This window comes from Mus caroli, chromosome 7 (genome assembly GCF_900094665.2).
Source record: "Mus caroli chromosome 7, CAROLI_EIJ_v1.1, whole genome shotgun sequence".
In the NCBI taxonomy this organism is placed as follows: domain Eukaryota; kingdom Metazoa; phylum Chordata; class Mammalia; order Rodentia; family Muridae; genus Mus; species Mus caroli.
Genome location: NC_034576.1, coordinates 86,397,618 through 86,420,673, shown reverse-complemented (window position 1 = coordinate 86,420,673; position 23,056 = coordinate 86,397,618). Strand labels below are relative to the sequence as shown.

Below are 23,056 nucleotides of genomic sequence, written 5' to 3'. Positions count from 1 at the left end.
TGTGTGTGTGTGTGTGTGTGTGTGTGTGTGTGTGTCTTCTGTCTCTCTCTTGTTGCTCTGCCACCTCTAGGCTGCGGCTTTTCTTTGCTGGATGAGGTTGGACCACCAGAGAGACAAACCAAGGTTACACCTGGCACTTCTCTGTACATCTTGTGGCCACGCCTCCCTGTAAGGAAGTGGGGAAACACAGCTCCTCTGGGAAGCCCTGTATGAGATGACTCATGGAAGAGTCTAGCTCTGAAAATCAGAAGCAGTGTGTATATTCTGGACAAGTAAACCACACCTGCCATGGCCTTAAGAGCTGAGCACGAGTAGCTAGGAACTGTGGCTCCACTCCTAGGTGTGGGACTACATCTACCAGAGCTTTGTTCTTCCGTATCATGGAAGCAAGGGCCATGGGGCCCAAGATGAATGAGGGTCTAGTGAAGAGCAAACTACAGCTGCGGGAGTACTGGATGGGTACACAGTGTGCATGCTTCACCTGCCCTTCTGCTTCCCTGCCCTCTTGTGCCCTAGGGAAACCACAGTACCTACATATTGGGGAGGAGATTGATGGTGTAGACATGCGGGCTGAGGTCGGACTCCTGACTCGGAACATTGTGGTGATGGGGGAGATGGAGGACAGATGCTACCCCTACACCAATCACATCTGTGATTTCTTTGACTTCGATACCTTTGGGGGCCACATCAAGGTAGGAATGTGCCTGGCTAAGGCTCTTAGCCCTACAGGAGGGTACTCAAGGTTCCAGCTGTGGACAGAGACTCGTGGGAGGCACAGGGATGGTGGAGCAGGGGGTTGGAAGAGAAGTACACCATTAGGAGATGTCTTTTTTACCAATCATGGGACTTTCACATGGGTCAGATATCAGATACTTATTTTAAGTCCATGGGAAAGTGCTGATATTTTATAATTATAACAGTAGAAAAATTACAGTTACAAAGTAGCAATGAAAATAATATTATGGTCAGGAGTCACCACAACATGGGGACCTGTATTAAAGGATCAGAGCATTAGGAAGGTTGAGAACCCTTGATCTAGAAAGACAGCCACAGGTAGCAGCAAGTCTCTCAATGTCATACAAAGCAACCCTAGTTCCCCAGTACTCCTAATAGTTCTTCAAAGAGAAACTTTGTTTATCTCTGTTCAAAATGCTGTTTATCTGGCCTGGTAAATAGTCCAATAAACACAGAGGTCCTCCATGTTCCTCCATGTTCTTCACATGGTTATTGGAGTCAACGCTAAGAGAGAGCATCAGAGTGAATTTTGTAAAGGAATTCTCTTGAGGCTAAAATCATGTGCTGTAAGCGTAATTCTTTTTAATAATGCAAACAAAGAGGTCGATGAGGGAATCTGAGAGTTCACAATGGGAGCTCTGCTGACCTTTTAGGTGGGGAGAGCCTTGTGGTACAGATCTACATTTTAGGAATTCTACTCTCCAGTCCGTAGTCTGTGGGTCTTTTCTGTCTCTTGTCACCACTGAAGGTACCTGAGAACATAGTGAGATCCAGTGGAAACAGCAGTCCTCTGTCACACCAGCTACTGCAGCCCCTCTCAGTCTTGAGGATGGCCTGAGTTCCCACACCCCTCTTGCCCATGAAGCCCAAGCTAGGCTCATAATCATTCTCAACACTGCTCTCCAGGCATTGCCACTGGACCAGCATTCCAGTGGGTGCCGGAATCTAGGAGAAATGGTCATCGTGTCACCAACTCCTCTGACAGAAGTTGGCAGAGCCCACTTCTGACCCTGGTCACTTTACACTGTTCATTCCCCCGAGCTCCTGGAACGCAGGCATCATCTGCCCAAGCAGCTTCCCTGAGCACATCCAGGAGCAGCCCTGTGCATGTCCCCAGAGCAGATGCTCATGGTATCTCCAGCATCAGAGAAGAAGAAGGTTTCACACAGTAAACAATGATACCCCAAGTCCTCCACTCTCCAGCACTCCCAGGGCATGTTTTATGTCACCCCTACCCCCTAAACATTTTAGGATCATCCCCTCCTCATAGATGGCTATGGAGGTTGTAAAGGAAGATCAAAGTAAGCCTATTGTCCTGGGCATTTCCAATCTAAACAACTTGATATACTGCAGCATCCTGTAAAGCCTTGGTGGACTCCCTTAGTGTAAGAAGGACCAGGCATCCTCTGCCATGTACACAGAGCCTCTTTGATTTATTGAGTAACCAGGATGTACTCAGTAAAACCCAGTGTCAAAGCACTAGGAAGGTAATACCTCTGTCCTCTGGGAATGCAGGTCAGCTAGCATGGTGGGGGAGGGAGGAGAGCAGGGGCTGCCTTGGGGCTCTTTTGACTTTCACTTTCCTGTTGCAGTTTGCACTGGGGTTTAAAGCAGCCCACTTGGAGGGCGTGGAGCTGAAGTACATGGGGCAGCAGCTGGTGGGCCAGTACCCAATTCACTTCCACCTGGCTGGAGATTTGGATGAACAGGGAGGCTATGACCCCCCTACCTACATCAGGGACCTCTCCATTCATCACACATTCTCCCGATGCGTCACTGTCCATGGCTCCAACGGTCTGTTGGTAAGTGCCTTGCTGGAAGCGTGTCTACACTTTGGCCATGCGGGGGAAGGGACACCTTGTGCTGTGTTTTCTCACTGTCTTCCAATGTGAATATGGAGAAGTACCGAATCAGTCAGGTCTTCCGTTTCTTTCCTGTGGGTCCCGCAGACCACCGTGTTACCTTCAGTTTGCTTGGATAGAGGATGAGAGTGAAATAGTCCTGGCTGTATTATCCTAGCAACTCATCTTCAGAGCAGGGAGTCCAGGTCTTACCACAGAACAGCTGGCACTGGGGAAGCTGAGTGGGCGTGTGGTACACCACCAGGACAGCATGGGGAGCCGGTACCTCAGTGAAATACAGCCTTCCAGAACTGGTGTGGAGCCATCTCCAGCAGTCTATGTTATCTCAGCGAGGTGGGGGAGTCAAGAGACTGTGGTGGGAAAGAGAAAACAGTGAGTTACGGCACCCACCCCACCTCCTAGAGATCTGGCCTGGGACAATTGGATTTGTCGGTGGTCCCCACAATAGAGTTAGACACTTAGAGAAGAACCCTGGACAATTTCGTCCAACAAGAAGATCTGTGCAACACTGTTAGCAAAGACTTCCTCCTGCCCTGTTCCTGGGTATGCCAGCTGCCAAATTGGGAAGGAACATCTCTTAGCTCCCTTGTCATCCATCTACCACATGGTTGAGGTGCCAGTTCCAACCTTAATCTAGTGTCCATTCAGGGACCTACCACCAATCAGTTCTGAACTGTGTTTTCTGGCCAAGCAATTGAGATAGATCTGGAGGGGCAGTCTTATTGCAGCATTTCCAAGGTGGAACCAAACTGCATAGCTTGCCATCGAGATGGTCCAGGTCTCCGGTTCTCTGAGCCAAGCAGGCAGCAGCAGGGCCATATCCCAGACAGACCGGCAGTTTTACAAATTGGCTTTGAATGCTCTTGGAATGTCTGCTTGTACGACTTCCAGAATGCCGCTGCTCTGGGAGCTGGCCTTGTGGACACTGCCTGCTTTTCTTTGCTGCCTGAATTGACGGGTTTACCAGTGGGTGACTATGCTTTTTTGGGGTATGGGGGTCAGTTAACAGAAACAAAAGAATCCATATAGAGACAAACATGCTATTATGCTTTAGAGTGCAGAGGACATGGTGGTGGTGGTGGTGGTGGTGGTGGTGGTGGTGGTGGTGGTGGTGGTGGGTATGTGTTAGAAGTCTTTTGCTAACACAATCCCTGGTCAAAAGTGGGTGGATCCCAGACAAGCAGCTCCCCAGGACACTAGAAAGAAGGAATCTTAGCTGTATGGAGCCAAGAGGAGCCTCAGTACCTTGTTCTACCCAGCAGGTCCTGAAGTGTTCCAGGAGGCCATCTCTCACATCTCTTCCCTTTCTTCCTCCCATGTACTCCCATCCTTGGGAGCCAGCTTCACACATCCCCTGCTTCAGGCACACACACACACACACACACACACACCCCACCCCCTGTCCCCTCATGTATTATTTTATTTTTAAAAAGATCGTTTTATTGTATCTGTGTGAGTCCTCACATTGAGGGTTATATATGTATACCATGCACCTTCCTGGTACCCACAGAAGTCAGATCCCTGGAACTGGAGTTAGGGCGGGTTGTTTGCTGTGATATGGGTACTAGGAACCAAATTTGAATCCTCTGTAAGATCAACAAGTGCTTTTAACCACTGAGCCACCTCTGTAGTCCCTTCTAGTTCAAAGTTAAACAAATTCCCTCTGACAAAACATATATATATATATATATACACATACATACATACATACATACATATACATACATATACATATATAAGCTCTTCAATGTCTGCTTTCCTCTAAGTTTAAGAAACAGCTTTCAGCAGTGTGGCTCTAAAACGCTACTGAGTTTAGCAAACTATTGTTCCCTCAGTTCATGAATCTCTTTGCTTTTGTTCTCAGTGTCAGTGCTGTGGGACTCAGCAGAAACTCAAAACTCACTGGCACAGAGTTGCAGGAAGGGATGGAAACATCCTGGGCCTCAGTTTCCTCCAGGGAAAAGGCTGATAGAGTCTACTACAAAGGGTGGTTAGGAGGATGAGGCCAGATAACACAGTGACATGCTTTGAGGGTACATTAAATAGCAGCAGCCCTGTGTGCTCCTGCATCTCTATGTGGTCTGTGAAAACACCTCTGTTTCCGGGAGATAGCAGCATATGCTTCTACCAAAAAGTGGGGCCAGTGTAGCTAGCTGCTCTTGGCCTCCCTGCCACTTTGAAAAGTCCCAATGCATGCTCACATACGAAGGGTCTACAGCAGAAATCCACCACATTGATGGACCTGTTAGCAATGCCTGCCCTCCTCTGGTCACATGGCCCTGTTCTCACACTGCTTCTGCCATTCACTAAGTCCCTGTTCTTAGTCCATGGAGTGAAGCTGTAGGAATGTCTCCTGTGATAGTAGCATTGTTGAGGATGTCCTTCTGGCAATGTAGCAGAGCACCCAGGCTCCCTGGCAGGTGCCAAGAGGAAGCCTGACTTCAGAAGGAGACTCTCCACTGACTCTCCCCAGGATGCTTGCAGGTACAGGATGGAAGACTTTCCCCAAAAAGAGATTCTGCATACACTCTCTGCAGGGCCACAGAGAATGGGCTTAGAGCATCTTCATGTGTATTTCGAGCTCCTAAGCAGGACCTTGAAATCGTCTATTACTGGAAGGCAATCAATATATCCCTGACCTGTAGCAGGAGGTACAAAGACCCCAGTGTGAGTTCTGCTGTCTTCTACCTCCTTTCTTTAAGCCTGGGAGACTGCGCAGAAGAAAGCATACCCTTTCTGAGGACTTGCTCACAACTTATCTTTATTATAAACGCCTGTGGTATGAAGCCAAGATGTGCCCAACAGGTTGCAACTGCTGTGCTCTGCATGGCTCCAGATACCAGTGCATCCAGTCAGCCGCTAAGCATTCTATCTCTGAGGCCTCACCTTTCGCTTGGCGTTCTGCTAAAGATGGCTGGATCCCTTGGTGGGGAAACCCAGTATCCTCTCTGCCAGCTGCGCAGCCTGGGAATTATGGGAAAGGCTTCCATTGTCTCTGACTCACCACCCCTTTTCCAGGGTCTTTGAACGTATCCTTCACTTTTCAAGCTGTGTAGTTGTTCTCTCCTCTCCTTCCCACTTGAGCCCAGATGTTGGACCCAGACTCCATCTTTCCTCTCCCTCAAAGCAACTTGGTCCAGGGCTGCACTGGGAGACGGAGGAAGAGAACACTCCAGAGCAGAGCAGAAGTTGACAGAGTGGAAGAGAACCCAGGTCTCTCTGGTCTCACTGCCTCTTCCAGGTCACATGCTTTCCCTCAAGCAGCACCCTGACCTTACAAGCTCTATCCTCCCCCATCCTTGCCCCCCAACCCTCCCTACCTTCCCTGCCCAGCCTTGAAAGCATTCCTTCCCTTTTTAGGCAGGGTTTTGTTCTGTTTCCTCTCTCAACTTCTATTTGCATATTCAAAAACTCATTAAGATCTTCAAAACAAATGACCCTTGCCTGCACTCCAAGGCCAGCTTCTCCTTAGGAATTTTATTTTTAAGTTTTTTAAATAATGTCAGAAGCTTGGAAGTAATTTTTCTTTTTAAAAGGACTGAATTCGCTGTGAGGCTTCTCAGTGATATATATTATATCATTCATACCCTAGACTGCAGAAATAGCATCCTCTTTGGTCTCACTGCCCCCTGAAGGGTGCCAAAATCCTTCAAGTCTAGTATAAAATGACCTGGTAGTTGCGTCGTACCAATGTGCTTGCTCCCTTGCACTTAAAATTACCTCTAGTTGGCATCCCATATTGTTTGGGGACCGATGGCAAGGTGAAATAATCTCAGTACATGGTCCTCTTAGACAGTTCGTTTAAAAGAAATATTTCTGGTCTGAGCTTGACTGAATCTATAGTGGAATCCTGCATAGTCAAGAGAGTCAACCAACCACTTATTTCTGCTGTGCTTGGTTAATTGAAGCACCATTCTTTTTTCCTTTTCTTTTTTCTTTCTTATTTTATTTTATTTTATTAGATATTTTCTTATGCAACCACCATCTGTTTATTATTTGCCTGTATGTCTATCTACCTAACAATGATATCTAATTTTCTATCTACCCACTATCCCTATCTATCATCTATCTACCTACCTACCATTTATCTATCTATTTCCTATCATTTATCCTTCCATCATCCATTTCTATCTATCTATCTATCTATCTATCTATCTATCTATCTATCTATCTATAACCTATCATTATCATCCACCATCCATTTCTTCAATCTATCTATCTATCTATCTATCTATCTATCTATCTATCTATCTATCTATCTATCTACCATCTATCTACCTACCTCCATTTATTTATGTATCTATCCCTTCACTTATTATCTCTAATAGTCAACTCTGTGAATTATTCTAAGGAGAAATGATCTGAGAACATTTTTAGCATCCCCTCTATCACACAGGGATGCTCAGTGTAGCAGAGTAAGTCTGTGACTGAGTAATGATATGAACACTTCATCTCCTGCTCCAGACTTTCATTTGCTCTTGCCCCACTTTTCTCCTGACTCTGGCGGCCTTGTTGCAACAGCTAAGCAATGGACTGGTTTCTGTTTCTGTTTCTGGCATTGATGAAAATGAAGTCTGAGTTTCGTCCTTGCGAGTGGCGTCCACTGAGATAAGGTTGAAACATGTGTAACATGTGTAAGAACTGGACTTCCAATAGCAGCAGCTGTTTTTCTTCCTTCTGGTGAAGCCTTTTCTGTTCACAGCACCTCTCACAAGTCTTAGAAGCCAGCTCCTCTTTGAGTGTTTATTAGAAAAATGTTCCTAACTCATTCACTTACTTTCAGAGATCTGAAGTGCAGGGCAAATGGGTAAGGAAAAGTCAGAAAGATCATGAGCAGAAGACAGGAGCTCCAACATATAAATTCCCTGGGATACCCCACATCCCTTCTCTGGGCATGGTTTCCTCCTCTGCAAGGCCAGACATTGAATTTGATCTTAGAAGTCTCTGCCAGCAAGTGCAGCCGCATCCCCTCCCAGACTTGTCTTTCTGGGCTATTTATAACAAGCTTTCATTTCTCACTAGGAGAGAAGGGAACATCCCACTGGATGACCTTGGCATTGACTGAAATGCCCATTGAAGGAGTGAATGAGCCTCAAGGTCATGCCCTTGTCAAAGATTAAAACCAAAGATTAAAGGAAGGATGCTCATTTTAAGAGGCAGACAGCTTGCCTGGTATAAGCAAGGGGAGTGGGGAGTGGAGTAAGCTGACAGAGTGAACACACAGGCCTGAAAAACCAAATGTCTCCACCCTGGCTTTGCCCAGTAAGCTTTTGTGACCTTGGACAATTGCTTAGCTTCTCCCAGGCTCATCTCTCTCATTTCTTTCTTTCTTTTTTCTTTTGTATTTACTTATTTTTACTAGATGTTTTATTTACATTGCAAATTTTATTCCCTTTCCTTATTTCCCCTTCAAAAAACCTCCCATACCACGCCCCTCCCCATCTCTCTCATTTCTAAAACAAAAATTGCAAGATTACTTTGTAAGATTGCAGAGAAAATAAGGTCTATGAGACCAGTCAGCGTTCAGCCATGCAAGGGTTTTGTGTGGGTATGGTTCTAACAGCTGATGGACAGTCTCGCAGTTAGGGAGCAGGCACCTGCAATGTAAGAGCCTGGAAGGACCTGAGTTGCTCACCTTTGATCAATGCTTTTCCATTAGACACAATCTTGTCATCGTTCCTACACAGTGGATTACTGAGTAATGGAAGTCTGGAAACAACTTTTAGGTAGTGTGTGATATTGACACCTGGCAGAGACAGACCAGGGTTACTGAGTGGCCTGCAGTGAGCAAGACAGTTCCTTGTAGTGAGTGGCACCAGGGCTAAGGGCAATGGCCTTGGTATTTCAGTCAGTGCCAAAGACATTTGGATGGTGTACAGATTTTCCAGCTCCTGGTACACTGGCAGCTCCTTAAGAGGTGTGGGTTGATCTGAGGTCACAAGGAAGCAGGGAAGATCTCATTGGATGAAGTCACTGGACAGGCAGGGATGGAAGAACACAGTAAAGATATGCAAAGGGCTCCCACCCTCACCCACTGTACCTTGTAAGCTGAGAGCATCTCTAGAGTGTTTGGGCCAAAGCCAGAGCCTCTGTGGGAGAGACACTGTTGTCAGAGTCTGGTGTGAACAGGGAACTAGGGGTCAGGACAGGGCTCTCTAAGGATTCTGAGGCTCTGGAGATGCTGGAGGTCATAGTTTTGTGGTAGTGATAGAGCAAGGTAGCAGGCTGGTGTGAGAGCTTCCTGGTGCTGATGCTGAGACCACACTAGGCTCTCACAGTGCCTCTTCAAAATGTGCTTTCTGATTTTCTATCTAGGAAGGTGAGCTGAGAGATGGATTTACCAACCTGATCTGATTCTCAGTCTGGGGTGCAAAGGTGTCCTGGTGGGCATCATGGGCTAACAAACTGGCTTGGGCTGAAGGGCTCATAAAAGTAGATTAGTGTTGCCAGGTGATGGTGGTACATGCCTTTAATCCCAGTATTTTGGGAAGCAAAGTCTGGTGGATCTCTATGATGCGTTCAGGGCCAGCCTGGTCTACAGAGAGAGTTCCAGAAAAGCCAGGGCTACACAGAGAAAGCCTGTCTTGAAAACCAACCCAACCCAACCCAACAAAAATGATATCAGTTCAGACATTCATGAAAGGTCCCCCAGGCCTCCTGTGGTGCTGCCTCCTGAGGGCTGCTCTGCTCCTCACTCTGGCCCTGGAGACCCTCCTCGGGAAGTCTTGGCAAGCCGTGTCTTCAGCAGCTTAGTCTCCCCTTGAACCCACCTTTGCACTTCTTGTATTTTATCCCCATCCTTACCCACCGAAGCCTCATCCCCAGCACATTCAACCTCTTGTCGCCCACCCTGCCTGAAGGCAAGGTTGTCTGTACTCCCAGCCTACGCAGACCTGGTATGGCTCAGCACTATTTCATGCTTGTTGAATAACTATGTATACATATGCACATTTGGGTGCTGAGTAAAACTCCTGTCTTAACCTTGCAGATTAAGGATGTTGTGGGCTATAATTCTTTGGGCCACTGCTTCTTCACTGAAGATGGGCCAGAGGAACGCAACACTTTTGACCACTGCCTTGGCCTCCTTGTTAAGTCAGGGACCCTTCTCCCATCCGATCGAGATAGCAGGATGTGCAAAGTGATCACAGAGGACTCATACCCAGGGTACATCCCCAAGCCCAGGCAGGACTGCAAGTAAGTGCACACATGGTACTGCAGGATATTCCTTACTCTTGGGTCTGCAGGAGGGAGGGGAGAGGGGATGAGCATGAATACTCAATATCCTGCCTCAGGACCTTTAAAAACAAGATGCTCACCTCTGCCTGCTTCTCAGAGTGAGGTACCAAGAGTAGCTCTTCCTTCTTCCCTCCTCCTTCCTCCCTCTTCCCTCCTCTATCCCCCCTCCTCTGTGAGCCTCACTAGCACTGTTTGGTCTGGAGAACTGTGGCTCACCTGCGGCTCTATACCGTATGGAATCTTGTGAACAGTTACCACAATCACTACTGACATGTACATAGTACCACAATAATCTCTTTTTTAACCAGAGAGAGACACGGTGTCACAAAGAGACACAGAAAGGCAGAGATAGAAAAATACAGGCAGGTAGGAAAACAGAGACAGACATAGGAGAAACCGAAACAGACTTTGAGACACAGAGATACAAAGGCAGAGAAACAAAAGGAGGAATGGAGGGAAACACAGACATGGAGACAGAAAGACAGTGAAGAGACAGAGTCACAGAAGAGACACACAGACAGAAACAGAGAAGTAGATGCAGACAGAGACACGTTTCTTCCTGCCCATACAACCTCCCTTAGACAGGTCTGCTTTCTCAAACTCAAATTCATGCTTCTGCAGAGGTACAATCCACACCTCACTTTTCCAGCCCTGAACAGTGCACAACTTTAAATGCTCTGTCTGCTGGTGAGAAAGTGGAGTCACAAATGGATACACCAATCACCTCCTAAGTTTCAGGCAACAGATTCTACTAATATTGCTGTCTAACCGTTTGGCTCTCCCACTGGGTAGCAGGGAGTGCTAGAGGTCTTTGTTATGTCTGTGCTCAACTTCTGTCCTTTCCCTACAGTGCCGTGTCCACGTTCTGGATGGCGAATCCCAACAACAATCTCATCAACTGTGCAGCTGCAGGGTCTGAGGTAAGCAGAAGTAACCAAGGTAGGGCTGGCAGTGGCTTCCCTGGAGATGCTATGCTTAGAGCTCAAGATCACTCATCTATATGGTGGGGAGTCCTGCAACTTGGCTTTAAACAATAGTTCAGCCTGTCGCTTCATAACCCTGGTCACCACAGCTATTAAGTCATTTATTTTGGCTTGTGGCATAAGAGAATACAGTCCATAGTAGGAGGGAAGATATGGTGGCTGGAGTCACCTGTGGCTGTGACAGCAAGAGCTTGTACCCATCTGGGTGGATCAAGAAACAGTAGGAGGGGCTGGAGAGATGGCTCTGTGGTTAAAAGTATTTGCGTTTGCAGAGGGTCCAAGTTTGAGTCCCAGCTTCCACATGGTGGGTCACAACCGCCCATAACTCCAGTTTCAGGGGGTCCTATGTTTTCTTCCGACCTCTGTGGATACCAGGCACACATGGTCTATACAGGCATATGTAAGAACCAAATGCTCATACACATAAAACATTAAAATAAAAAGATGTTTTAGAAAACAGAGAAGACAGGAGGTGGAGCCAGGCTATATAATACTCAAACCCCACCTCCATGACCTACATCCTCCATTTTTGTCTTCCTCTCCTAAAGATTTCACAACCTCCAAAAGCAGGTTCACTACCTGTAGACCAAGTGTTCAAACACAAGAAAGACCCCATGGGGGATGTTTCATCTCAGAGCACTAAGCAATTTATGTACAGTCATTTGTTAGAGAATGAGTCATTTTGCCTTAGGATGGTGCCTGGTAGGTCAGTGCTATAAGCTATCACCAAGTGATTCTAACATAAACATGGGCTAGGGTGGAAGCTAATATATGAGACCTAGTGTGTCCAAAGCCCCATATAGCTGGGTGGTGGCAGATAGGCAACAAGTATCATGTTCTACTCCAACAGCCTTGATCTAACCCACTTCTCCCCAGCTGCTCGTTTTGCTTGAGGCCTTGACTCTGACCCAGTCTCTTGTTCTTTCTGGGCCTCAGTGTCCAGATCTCTAAGGAAGGCTATATAACATTCGCTTTTGGAATTCTATCCATCAGGAGTCTAACCTCTGCAGTGACTCACTAACTCACACCCACTAGTGAGTGCAGACAGAGAACAAGGCGGCCGATGTGAAGAGTGAGACCTGACAAGGACCTTACAAATTACAGTAGCCTCAAGCTTTTGCCTTTATCCCAGCACTGAACCATGTGTATGTGTTTGGTAGTGAATGGTGTATAAACACTGGACCACTCAGATGTGTGTGGTGATGACTTGTTCTGGACACAGTACTGCATCCACTACCCCAGCCTGGGTCACGCAATTAGGAACTCACTGCCACTAATTTCTGTGTCTCTCTCTCCTGTGCCTTGTCCCAACAGGAAACTGGATTTTGGTTCATTTTTCACCATGTGCCAACGGGCCCCTCTGTGGGAATGTACTCCCCAGGTTATTCTGAGCACATTCCCCTGGGTAAATTCTACAACAATCGAGCACATTCTAACTACCGGGTAAGTCTTTCTGTGATATGTCACTATGGCTAGCCTTTTCACTCCCCTGCCCCAACCTGCAGATGATTAGAGCCTGGAAGGGCTGCATTCTTATTGTGGGTCCAGAGCAGCCTTCCAAAGCCTGCAGGTCACTCACCACAAGTCTCCTGTGGGGCCCTGCCTCATCACAGCACCTGTACAGCCAAAGGAGCAAGGTGTGCCTTCACCCCAGTTTCCACTCCCAAAAGATGCTGGGTTGGATATCAGATTTGATTTTGTGGTTCTATTGTAGGCATCAGTTATAATGAGATTGAAATGAGGCCTGGCCATGAATTACAGGAAGGTTAGACATGGTTCTGAGTGGCATTGGCATCCAGGACTTTCTCCATCCTTTCTGGGGAGTGGGTGGCTCCATCTGTGCAGTGTTAAGTCAGTAGGTGGAAAATGAGAAACTTCTTGACCACCTTCATTTATCGCCCTCCTTTCCTGAGTACCAGTGCAAGCTCTGCTCCAAGCTTGGGTCTAGAGCAAAAGGGAGAAGTATTGAGATGGCTGGGGCCTCAATATATCAAGAATCTTCCCATAGGAGCAAGATATAAGACTGGAGCCATTGGACACACCAAGAGAACTTGGAATAAGGTTGAGATAAAGATGAACCCCTATGTTTCTAGGACATAGGGATAGTAAACAAACAAGCTGGTATCTGGTCCAATTCTTAATAGTACATCCAGGGGACTGCCAGAGAGGAATAGGTGACATCCAGAATAAAAAAAAAGAGATATTTCAGAGAACTAATGAAATAGCTCAGTATTTAAGGTTCTTGCCATACAAGCACAAAAGCAAAAGTACATGCCTGTAACCCTGTTGATGGGAAAACAGACAGGCAAATTCCAAAGCCCCTGGCCAGCCATTTAGCCAGTGAACTCCAGGTTCAATGAAGAAACATCTATTAAAATAACAGCAACAACAAAGAAAGCAATAGAAGTCACTTGTTATCCACCTCTGGTCTCTGCATTCACATACAAAGAAAACTTGTTTCAAAAACATGGAACCTAGAAGAAGACTCAGAAATAAGGAACCTATGTTCAGAGCAGATCCATGCTGAAACCTGAGGGTAAGAAGACAAAAGCCAGTGATAAGGAGAGAGCCATGAGCAGGGGAGAGGAGAGACCTCCTTAGTCATGTCTCAGAGACTGAGCAGGGGGACAATTCCAGAGGCAGTGGCAGAAATGTGGAGGGGGGTGTGGCTAGATGTTGAACAGCCCCATGCAAAGGCAGGTGCTTAGACCATATCACTGTTAGAGAAGGACAGAAAACACATTGGCCTCTTAGTGGGACCCACCATTCCCTGGATCCTCAAGATTTCCTACTGGAGAGACCAGATCCACAGGACTGGGCAGCAAAGGGGGCTGGGATGGGGAGTAATGCAATCAAAAGCAACATCTCTAATAGGAAGTCAAGTCAGAGTCAAGGACATAGATGTGTGTAGGAAGGGTGATTTAGCATTTGTGAGGGCAGGAGGGACTCTTCTGAGATAGGCAGAGAGAAATGAAAGAATCTACAGCTGGACCAGCTTGACAGTCTAAGCAGAGACTATATGGTCTATATAGACTATATGGTCTATATGGTCTATATCCTGGATGCTTCTATCCAGGAAGACTGACACCACATTCATCTCATGCAGTCATGTAGTCATTTCTCAGGCATCTTGTACAGTCACCACAGCTACTCTGTGAAGGTGGTATCATTAGCCAACTTTACAGATAATGATATGACTAGCCAAAGAAGTGAGGGGACTTGCCAGCATCAGTGTGTGAGAACAGAACCAAGAGTGTAAGCTCTCGTCATCACTGTTGTAAACTTAAAGCCCACTGGAGAACAAATAGGAACTTGGAGACACAGCTGGTATGAGCCTCCTAAGAGGCCAGGGGGATCTGGGAGTGAAAGGGACTGGATGGTGGCCTCCAGGACTTCCACTTCTATCCCAACCCACCTTCTGTCTAAAAGGAGACAGCTTTGGCACTAAAGAAGAAAACCAGACTCAGAGCTAGGGACATAGCTCAGTTGGTAAGAGTGTTTGTTGGATGTACATGAAGCCCTGGGTTTGTGTATAGACAAGATGTGATCCCATACACCTGTAATCCCAGCACTCGAGAGGCTGAAGCAAGAGAATGAAAAATTCAAAGTCGCCTAGGCTACATAGCAAGTTTGAGGCCAGCTTGGGTTACATGAGGCCCTGTCTCAAAGAAATCTTTTTTTAAAAGAGTTAGCCTTTCTCCTCAAATCAAGCAGGAGCTGGAACAGGCTGTAGGAAGTCATGACTCTCACATGATGGGAGAGACAAGTTCAGTATTTCACTTGAAAGTCTGTGATGCATTTCTGAGTGCACACTGGTAGACCTTGTTTAGGAATCTGGGATAGGAACTCCATAAACTGGTGTGAGTTCTGTATATGGAATTGGCTATATGGCCCCAAGTTAGAGACTCTAGTTTAGACCCTCGTTTATGGAAGCTGAAGAGATGGCTCAGAGGTTAAGAGAACTGGCTGTTCTTGTAGGAGTCCTATGTTCAATTCCCAGCAACCATTGGTAGCACAAAACTATCTATAATGTGATCTGATGCCCTCTCTGGCATGCAGGTGCACATGCAGATAGAATACTCATACACATAAAATAAATCAATCTTTAAAAAAAAACTGGTTTATTCATCTACTCCACCACACACACACACAAACACACACATGCACGCACCACATGCACACACACACAGGCCTGGTCCTCTCAGATCTGGTCAGAGAAATGCAGAATGACACTGGCTTTCTCCTTCTCTCACTGTATACCCTACGTCCATGAACATAGTCTAAGAATTGCTGGGTATAGGGACATATTCAAAAGCATGTGCCTAGGTTGGTGTGAGCAGATGGCTGTGGGCAGTGGTAGTAGCTAATGTGTCCTTTGTTTCCAGGCTGGCATGATCATAGACAATGGAGTCAAGACAACTGAGGCCTCAGCCAAGGATAAACGGCCCTTCCTCTCCATCATCTCTGCCAGGTAAGAACCCCTGGGAAACCTTGTCCCTTGGGACCTCTTGGCTTGCTTCCTTTTCTTCTGCTTCAGTCCTGCATTTCTTCCCCTAATGAGTGCTCACTAGCTGGCACTGAGCCAGTTGTTGAGATATGGAACTGTGATAGAAGTCTAAACTAAGTCTGAATTAGAGTCCAGACTCCAGTAACTGAAGGGAGAGCAGAAATTCCTAGCAATTTCCAGACCCCTCCACAGAGCCAAGACCATAAAACAGAAGATTGGGGATGGCCAGAGCTGTGACATGATGGGCAGGGAGACAAAGGTGATCAGAAAAAAAGCATCTACTGCAACTTTAATGGCAAGGAATTAGATAGCCAGGTTGACAAGTCAATCCAGAGCTTAGCTGAAGACCAAAGACTGCTTTTAAAAGGTCATTGTCAAGGCTGGATGGGGTGGTGCATGCCTTTAACTCCTTTAATTCTGCACCTGAGAGGCAGAAGCAGGAAGATCTCTGCAAGATCAGCATGGTCTGCACAGTGAGTTCTAGGCCACCCAAGGCTACATAATGAGAACCTATCTCAAAGGAAACAAAAACAGGGTTGTCAAACTTCAAGATCATTAGCAACAGTGGGACCCCTTATCTGTCTCCTGCATGGAGCTGGGTCCTAGAGATGTTACCTCCTGTCTCTAGAAGCTCAGAGTTGTTCATGACATAGCCAATGAATATCTGCTGAGTCAGAGATATCTGGGACCTGTAAGTGGAAAGCAGCTTACAGAGCTCAGAAAGAATACACCCTGTATTCTCCCATGCTCCAGGTACAGCCCTCACCAGGATGCAGACCCACTGAAACCTCGGGAACCAGCCATTATCCGACACTTTACTGCCTACAAGAACCAGGATCATGGAGCCTGGCTGCGGGGTGGGGATGTGTGGCTGGACAGCTGTCGGTGAGTCTGGAAAGGAAGGTGGCTGCCACCAAAGAGGCTTGATGTTCCTCTTCTAGGCTGAAGAGTAAGCAAGGCAGAGAGGTTCTAAACTTAATGACATTCAGCTTTCTGTTCCCCCCTGCAAGACAGGAGTATAGGATGATAGCAGACAGTGACCAGGGGAGGAAGAAACCCCACAGCAGCATGTCAGATTCACCAACAGTGCTGGGCACTATGGGTTACTTATGGGGGACTCTCATTCATGGTTACATGGGTGGTCAGTGCAGGAAGGGAAAAGGGGGTCATGGTCCTGCGTACTCACTGAGTGCCTAAACTCTGGTTTTGGTTTTCTTTTTTATTCTCACTGTATTTCTCAAGAATGCAAATTTTAAAAATAAAAATACAAAATCCTAACTCCACTGATGATAAATTGAAGCTCAGTTAGTGTCTTAAGTTGCATAGCTAGTAAGTGGGGAGTGACGGAGGGGGGAGAGAGAGAGAGAGAGAGAGAGAGAGAGAGAGAGAGAGAGAGAGAGAGGCTTGATGCTTAAGGCCATTAGATTCTACACCCAATAAAACAAGCCAAAAACATTGATTTATGATGTAAAGTCCCCAGAAGTCTGATGCCAACCATGGTTCTCCTTCTGCAAGGAAATAATGAAGCACCCTGCCAATAGGGGCCACATCTTCTTATCCTCCACTAGACAGTTTAAGGAATCCCAGAGTCTGGCTGGCATCAGGGCTGTGGTCCTACACATAGACAGAGTTGACATGGTCTGGAGCTGACAGAATGATATCTTCCAGGACTTTGAGTATTAATCCAGTGTGGCTGCTGGGGACTTAGGGAGACTCTAGTATCCCTGGATGCAGGCAAGGATGGAAAAGGTTACTCCTAGAGGTGGGAAAGAAGACAGCCAACTGGAATACCACACTTTAGTTCTGGTGGGAGGGAATCGTAGATAAGGAAAGTGTGGATAAGCCCAAGAATTCAGAATAGTGAGCAAGTGGGGGTGGGTTAGCTGTGTTTTAAGATGTGCTGAGTTGGAAATTCTCACAAAGTATGCAGAATAAATGTCTCAAATCTTCCAAAAACAAGATAGGACAAATGTTTGAGTCACCCATATGGATGGAAAAGGAAGTTATGAGTGTCTGTAATGTCCCTAGGGTCACAGTGGAATGTGAAGGGACCATAGCAAAACACCAGGTGATACCAGAGATGAGGAAAAGCTGGGGACAGGGATTAAAAGAGAGCTGGAGAGCTTGGTGTCCTAGATGAGACTTGGTTGATTGGTTTGGCTAGATAGATCTTTGAGGAGGAAACATGGAGTACTGAAAGAAAGCTCCGTTGAGGTGTGCTGGGAACTGGAGAGCTTGTGGAAATCAGGATCAGCCCAGCATGGCTGAAACAGAAGGGAACAGAGATGACTTGGGACTTGCGTGCCAGAGCAAAACCTAGGCTTGGGCTTATAGGAGATGTGAAGCCACTAGAGATTCAAGAAGCAGCAATGGCGCATGAAAATGGTACCCGGAGGAGATGAGCCTCTTGGGGTGTACTGGACAGAAAGGGAGACAAGGAACAAAGGAGATGAAGGCAACACAGACCCAAGGTCCTGCTCCTTCATGAAGCTATTTCAGTTTCTTACTATGGCTAAGAGTAGTCCCCACATAGCCTACGTTCAGTAGTGCTGGCCTTGGGGTAGGAAAGCACAGCCCCCCACCCATCCCACTACCCACTGCCTGCCATTTCTCCTGATCAACCCCACAGGCTCTGGGGGCTCAACCAGAGGTGGGCTGGCAAAAGAGGCCTGTGAGTCCAGCCCTCCTGTAGCTAAAGCTCCATGTTCCCACATGCTGAGTCACTGAGTACCTGTGCCAATGTGGGTACATCTTCTAGCTCTTTACCTGCCACTCCAAGGAATACCAAATCTGTGAGGAGGAACCAGAATAGCCATTTGCTGTGTAAAGTGGAAAATTACAATTCCCTCACCAAAACTCCTACCTCAAGGATGTCCACATAGACTCTGATGATAAAGAAGAGTCCTTCCTTCTGCCACCTCATTGACTGTGGAGTGAGAGCATGGGCTGACTGTCTGCTCTTGTCCCTAGGTTTGCTGATAATGGCATTGGTCTGACCCTGGCCAGGTAAGAGTGACTGCCATTATGACTGGTCTTTCGTGGGAGTTTATGTTTGGACATCTCATTCCCGACATCTCTTCTCTGCAGTGGTGGAACCTTCCCATATGATGATGGCTCCAAGCAGGAGATAAAGAACAGCTTGTTTGTTGGCGAGAGTGGCAATGTGGGCACAGAAATGATGGACAACAGGATCTGGGGTCCAGGTGGCTTGGACCACAGTGGAAGGACCCTCCCTATTGGCCAGTAGGTTTGCAATGATGGGAACTGCCCTTTGTGTGAGTGAGTGAGTGTGTGTGTGTGGCTTGAGTGATATCTGTGAAAAGAAAGAACTTAATGGGTGACTTCTATTTGTTGACTTTGAATTTTTCTGCTCTCTATCAACCTGCAGTAATAGTTGAGACACAATGAGGATGAAATCTGGAATGAGGAAAGATGTCAAAACACACTTGTAGACTAGATTCCAAAGAGCACACAACCATTAGATGTTCAGGGAAACATGATGTCCAGAAAGTGGATTCTGAGTCCACTTAGCAACTCACATGAAGTCTTTCAATTCTGATTATAGCAAAGAGGCAATCAGGATGAGCAGAAGTAATCAAACCTGCAGTCTTGTCTCACACAGATTGGACTCTTAAACCAAAGACAGATCATCTCAAGGTGGCCATGCATGCAAGAGGCTAGGCTTGTTCCACTGAGGCCCTAGAATTGGTTTAGTCTTCTTTTCATGAAAAGAACAGTTTTTGCTGCTATAATCAAGACAGAAACATACACACTGAAACTTTCCACCTGAGTGCACCTAGAGGCATACAGAGGCTTTCACCTGGTCTTCTTGACTTATCAAGAAGCCCTTTCTTCCATTTTAAGAGATATGGAAGACCCTTTTATTTATGAGTGATTCTGAGTCTTCATTTCTAGAATTTTTTTCTAGGTTACCACCCCCCAGGGACAGGATATTCTGGTGACTTCCAGAGGTATCTATGATAGCCTGATAGGCTCAGACAGGTTTCTTACAATGCTTTTGAGAGAAGAGACCTAGGAAGGACCTTGCAGTTTTTATTGAGGTAGGTTAGGATCTTAAACATATGGTTTATGTAGACCTAGCAAGAATGTGCTACCTGAACACTTTAACTGGAAAAATGCATGGATGTGCCCTATGAGAACCAAGATCCAAGATGATGGTATCACTGCTTACTAATATAAAAATATGGAAACACAGGGAATTTGGGGGTGAGTAGAGACTTCTTGGGAGCCATATGCAATATCTGGGAGCCTGAATAGAAGAGTAGGGAGAGCTGGGGACAGTCTCTCTTTGGGATCAGAGCCTTCATGTACTTTCTTTTTCATCTTCATTCCCTTGCTTTCCTAAGTTCCATATGGAAGAGAAGGGACCAAGCCAGAAGCAGAGACATGGGTATAAAAGGACATGTTAGGCATAGAAAATGACAAGCTTAGATTTGTAACCAGCCCTGGGAAAGGCTGCCAAGCAATCTGACCAGTCCCCCATGGGCCTTCCTTTCACATACCCTGCTCAAGAGTCTCAAGTAAGTGGGGGAGGTACCACTGAGCCCCTCCTCCCTGCTCTGACACTGATTCCTCCCTGGTCCCTCCATGTCTCCCAGCTTCCAGCTCTTCCCAATTCCTTCCTGTTACTTGCCAGTATCAGACCTTCTCAGGAGCCCTGTATCAATCTGTGGTCTTGCTTTTCTAGCAAAAGCTGTCTTTGCCTCTGGCAATGTTTTAAAAGTTGCACTGTAATTCTTTTCAATCATTGCTTATTCTTTGTATTTCTGTTCCTATTTCCCCAACCCAGCACATTGCCTGTGGATAGGTTTACAGAGGAAACACATCTGGATCTTAATCTGATTAAACTGTTATAGCAACTAAAACTAGGACGATAGTGACTAACGGTGCTCTCCTCCCTCAAGGGACGAAATACTGGCAGTCTCTAGAAGTATTTACAGTATTTTCCTAGTGACTGGACACATTGATGGGAAGAGTAGAGAAACTGCCTAAACAGATCCCTAAGCCAACAACTTGATAGACATCTATTTATCTACCAACTTACCAGTCATTCAGCCAACTAGCTGTCTATCATCCATTCATCCACTCATCCAGCCACCCACTATCTATTCATCTACCATCTATCTACCTACAAACTCCCCATCTATTCATCCATTTATCCATCTGCCTATCAGCTAGCATCTGTCTACCCATCCATCCACCCCAATCCATCCACTCATGTATCCACCATGTATTCCTCTACCAAACATTATCCAGTCAATGTATCCCTACCATCCATCATCCATCTATACAGACATTTATCCATCACTGATACTGTGCCCATAAATGCCTTCCCAGTGAATTAATTAACTTAATCATTTTCAGTGGAAGGAGTTGCTGGAGGTGGGGGATCAGGAATAACTTCACCCAGAAAAATTTCTTGTCATTCACCTCCAAAGAAGCAAACAACATGGCACTCAGCTGACACCTGTCTTCCTTAACTCCACAGGAATTTTCCAATTAGAGGAATTCAGTTCTACGATGGCCCCATCAACATCCAGAACTGCACCTTCCGCAAGTTCGCAGCCCTCGAGGGGAGGCACACTAGTGCCTTGGCCTTCCGCCTAAACAATGCCTGGCAAAGCTGCCCTCACAACAATGTGACCAACATAGCCTTTGAGGATGTCCCGGTGAGTGTGGTGCCAGGACAGGCTCCTGGCACAGCCAGGCTTCAAGTGATGACTCACTTGTCCCCCACGGCTTGGAGATTGAGCTGTTGCCATCACCACAAGGGTGGAATAGCTTCCTCCAAGTAGGCTGGGCCATGTCCCAGTTTGCTCTCTGCCCAAACTGGAAAAGTACAAGTTCAGGTCACAGCAAGAGGTCAAGTCTGGGTGAGTGCCCACTGGCCTCCCATCTGTACCTCAGTAAGAACTCCTGGGTTCTGAAGCTGTTCCTCCAGACCCTTAACACACTGGATGATGGAACCAGGCTACTTGAGTTGGCACAGATCATCTCAAAATTCTAGCAGTACCCAAGGGAAGTCTTCTGAAGGCATTGTTTGACTTCATCCTGAAAGTTGATTTAAACAGGACTTTCCTGCCTGTACATGAGGACAGTGTGGGGAGCTGAGGGTCAGGAGAGCAGTCCAAGGATGCCTGTGAGAACTGCTACTTCTCATTATCTATAGCAGACAACATATATAGCCTGTGGAGAGAAACACTATGGTCTTCCAAACCTTTCCCTCCTCCCACTCCTCTCCTCCTTGCCCTCTTCCTCCTCAGTTCTTCCTCCTCCTTCCTGCTACTGCCTTGGCCTGTCTGCTCACTCACAGATAAGGCCACTGCGACAATACAAAACTTAAGTTATGGAATTTCTTCTCTCAGACCCGAGAGCCTGTAGGAGGTCAGTGACAGAGATATCCAATGGCTTTCACCGTGAGACTGTCCTCCTTAAATCCACCACACATACAAGCTCATCCACACATTCACACACAGGTACCCCCTACACACTGTACACACGTTCTCATACAAACACCCACATAACCTCCCCCTTCACTAGCTCATTCTACAGAACACTCAAATTCACCCAATCCTAAGCCCCTCCTCTAGCAGACCAAACTCTAAGGCCACCTACAACAGCCAAACCAGTGAGCAGAGCCAGAATTGTATGCTAGTATTTGGAGTTAAGGCATGGTGACACTCTGCCTGTTTTTTGGGTTCCATGAGATGGTCAGCCATGCGGTTTCCTCTAGCGCCCAAGGGCAGCCTCTGTCTGGCTGCTTTGTAATGTCAGCGGAAATTGGAAACTTTGCCCTGGCCTGATGACGGCTGCAGTTTCCGTTCACCTTCTGGCTCAGGCTTATTTTCCTGGGCTCTATTCAGATTACTTCCAGAGTGTTCTTCGGAGAGCCCGGGCCCTGGTTCAACCAGCTGGACATGGATGGGGACAAGACATCTGTGTTCCATGATCTGGATGGCTCTGTGTCGGAGTACCCTGGCTCCTATCTCACTAAGGACGACAACTGGCTGGTCCGACACCCAGACTGCATCAACGTCCCAGACTGGAGAGGGGCCATCTGCAGTGGGCGTTATGCACAGGTGGGGATGCCACTCTAAGCCACTCACTAGCTCACTTTCTCACTCACGTAACAAGGACTCAGAAAGCCTTCCGTGTGTCCAGTTAGTTCTATGTTGGGCCAAGAATGATGCAAGCTGTTCCTTCCCTCCTTTTTCTGCCCCTCACTCCAATCCACAGGATTTTCAGTCAGCACACTGTCCTGGGTCTATCATGTCCGGTCCTAGCACTTACTAACTGCTGGTCTGCAGCTTCACCTTGGGGTCTCAGCATCCTCACGTGTAAACTTAAGCTAAAAGCCGAAGTTCTGGGATGATAGTTTAGGAACGATTTCAGATAATACAAGTAAAATCCTTCCTCCTGTCCTTTTTTAGGAAAAGAAATATAATGCCATCCATAGCTTTCCTAGTAGTCATGTTAAAAGGTTAAAAAGAGAGAGAAATTAATTCAATAATATTTTACACATATTCAAAATATTATCCTTTCAACATGTAGTTAATATAAAAATTATCAATCAATTTCTTTCTGTTCAGACTTCAAGCTTTCATATATATTTTATATTTCTAGTCCACTTCTTTTTTAATATTTATTTTATGTGTATGAGTGTTTTGCCTGCATATGTGTATATGCACTCCTTGCATGTAGGTGCCCACAGA

At 46.5% G+C, this 23,056-nt stretch overlaps 1 protein-coding gene across 2 annotated transcripts in view; it reads left to right on the top strand.

The window, feature by feature from the left end:
• Cemip (cell migration inducing hyaluronidase 1) overlaps window positions 1-23,056 on the top strand; it is a 150,569-nt gene that overhangs the window by 109,670 nt on the left and 17,843 nt on the right. For both annotated transcript variants that reach the window (XM_021166755.2, XM_029480162.1), the window contains exons 12-22: window positions 517-692; window positions 2,328-2,537; window positions 9,586-9,791; window positions 10,684-10,753; window positions 12,131-12,259; window positions 15,202-15,287; window positions 16,077-16,208; window positions 18,294-18,329; window positions 18,411-18,566; window positions 20,833-21,013; window positions 22,208-22,423. In XM_021166755.2, the coding sequence (XP_021022414.1) occupies window positions 517-692; window positions 2,328-2,537; window positions 9,586-9,791; window positions 10,684-10,753; window positions 12,131-12,259; window positions 15,202-15,287; window positions 16,077-16,208; window positions 18,294-18,329; window positions 18,411-18,566; window positions 20,833-21,013; window positions 22,208-22,423 (1,598 nt within the window). The remainder of the gene's footprint in view (window positions 1-516; window positions 693-2,327; window positions 2,538-9,585; window positions 9,792-10,683; window positions 10,754-12,130; window positions 12,260-15,201; window positions 15,288-16,076; window positions 16,209-18,293; window positions 18,330-18,410; window positions 18,567-20,832; window positions 21,014-22,207; window positions 22,424-23,056) is intronic.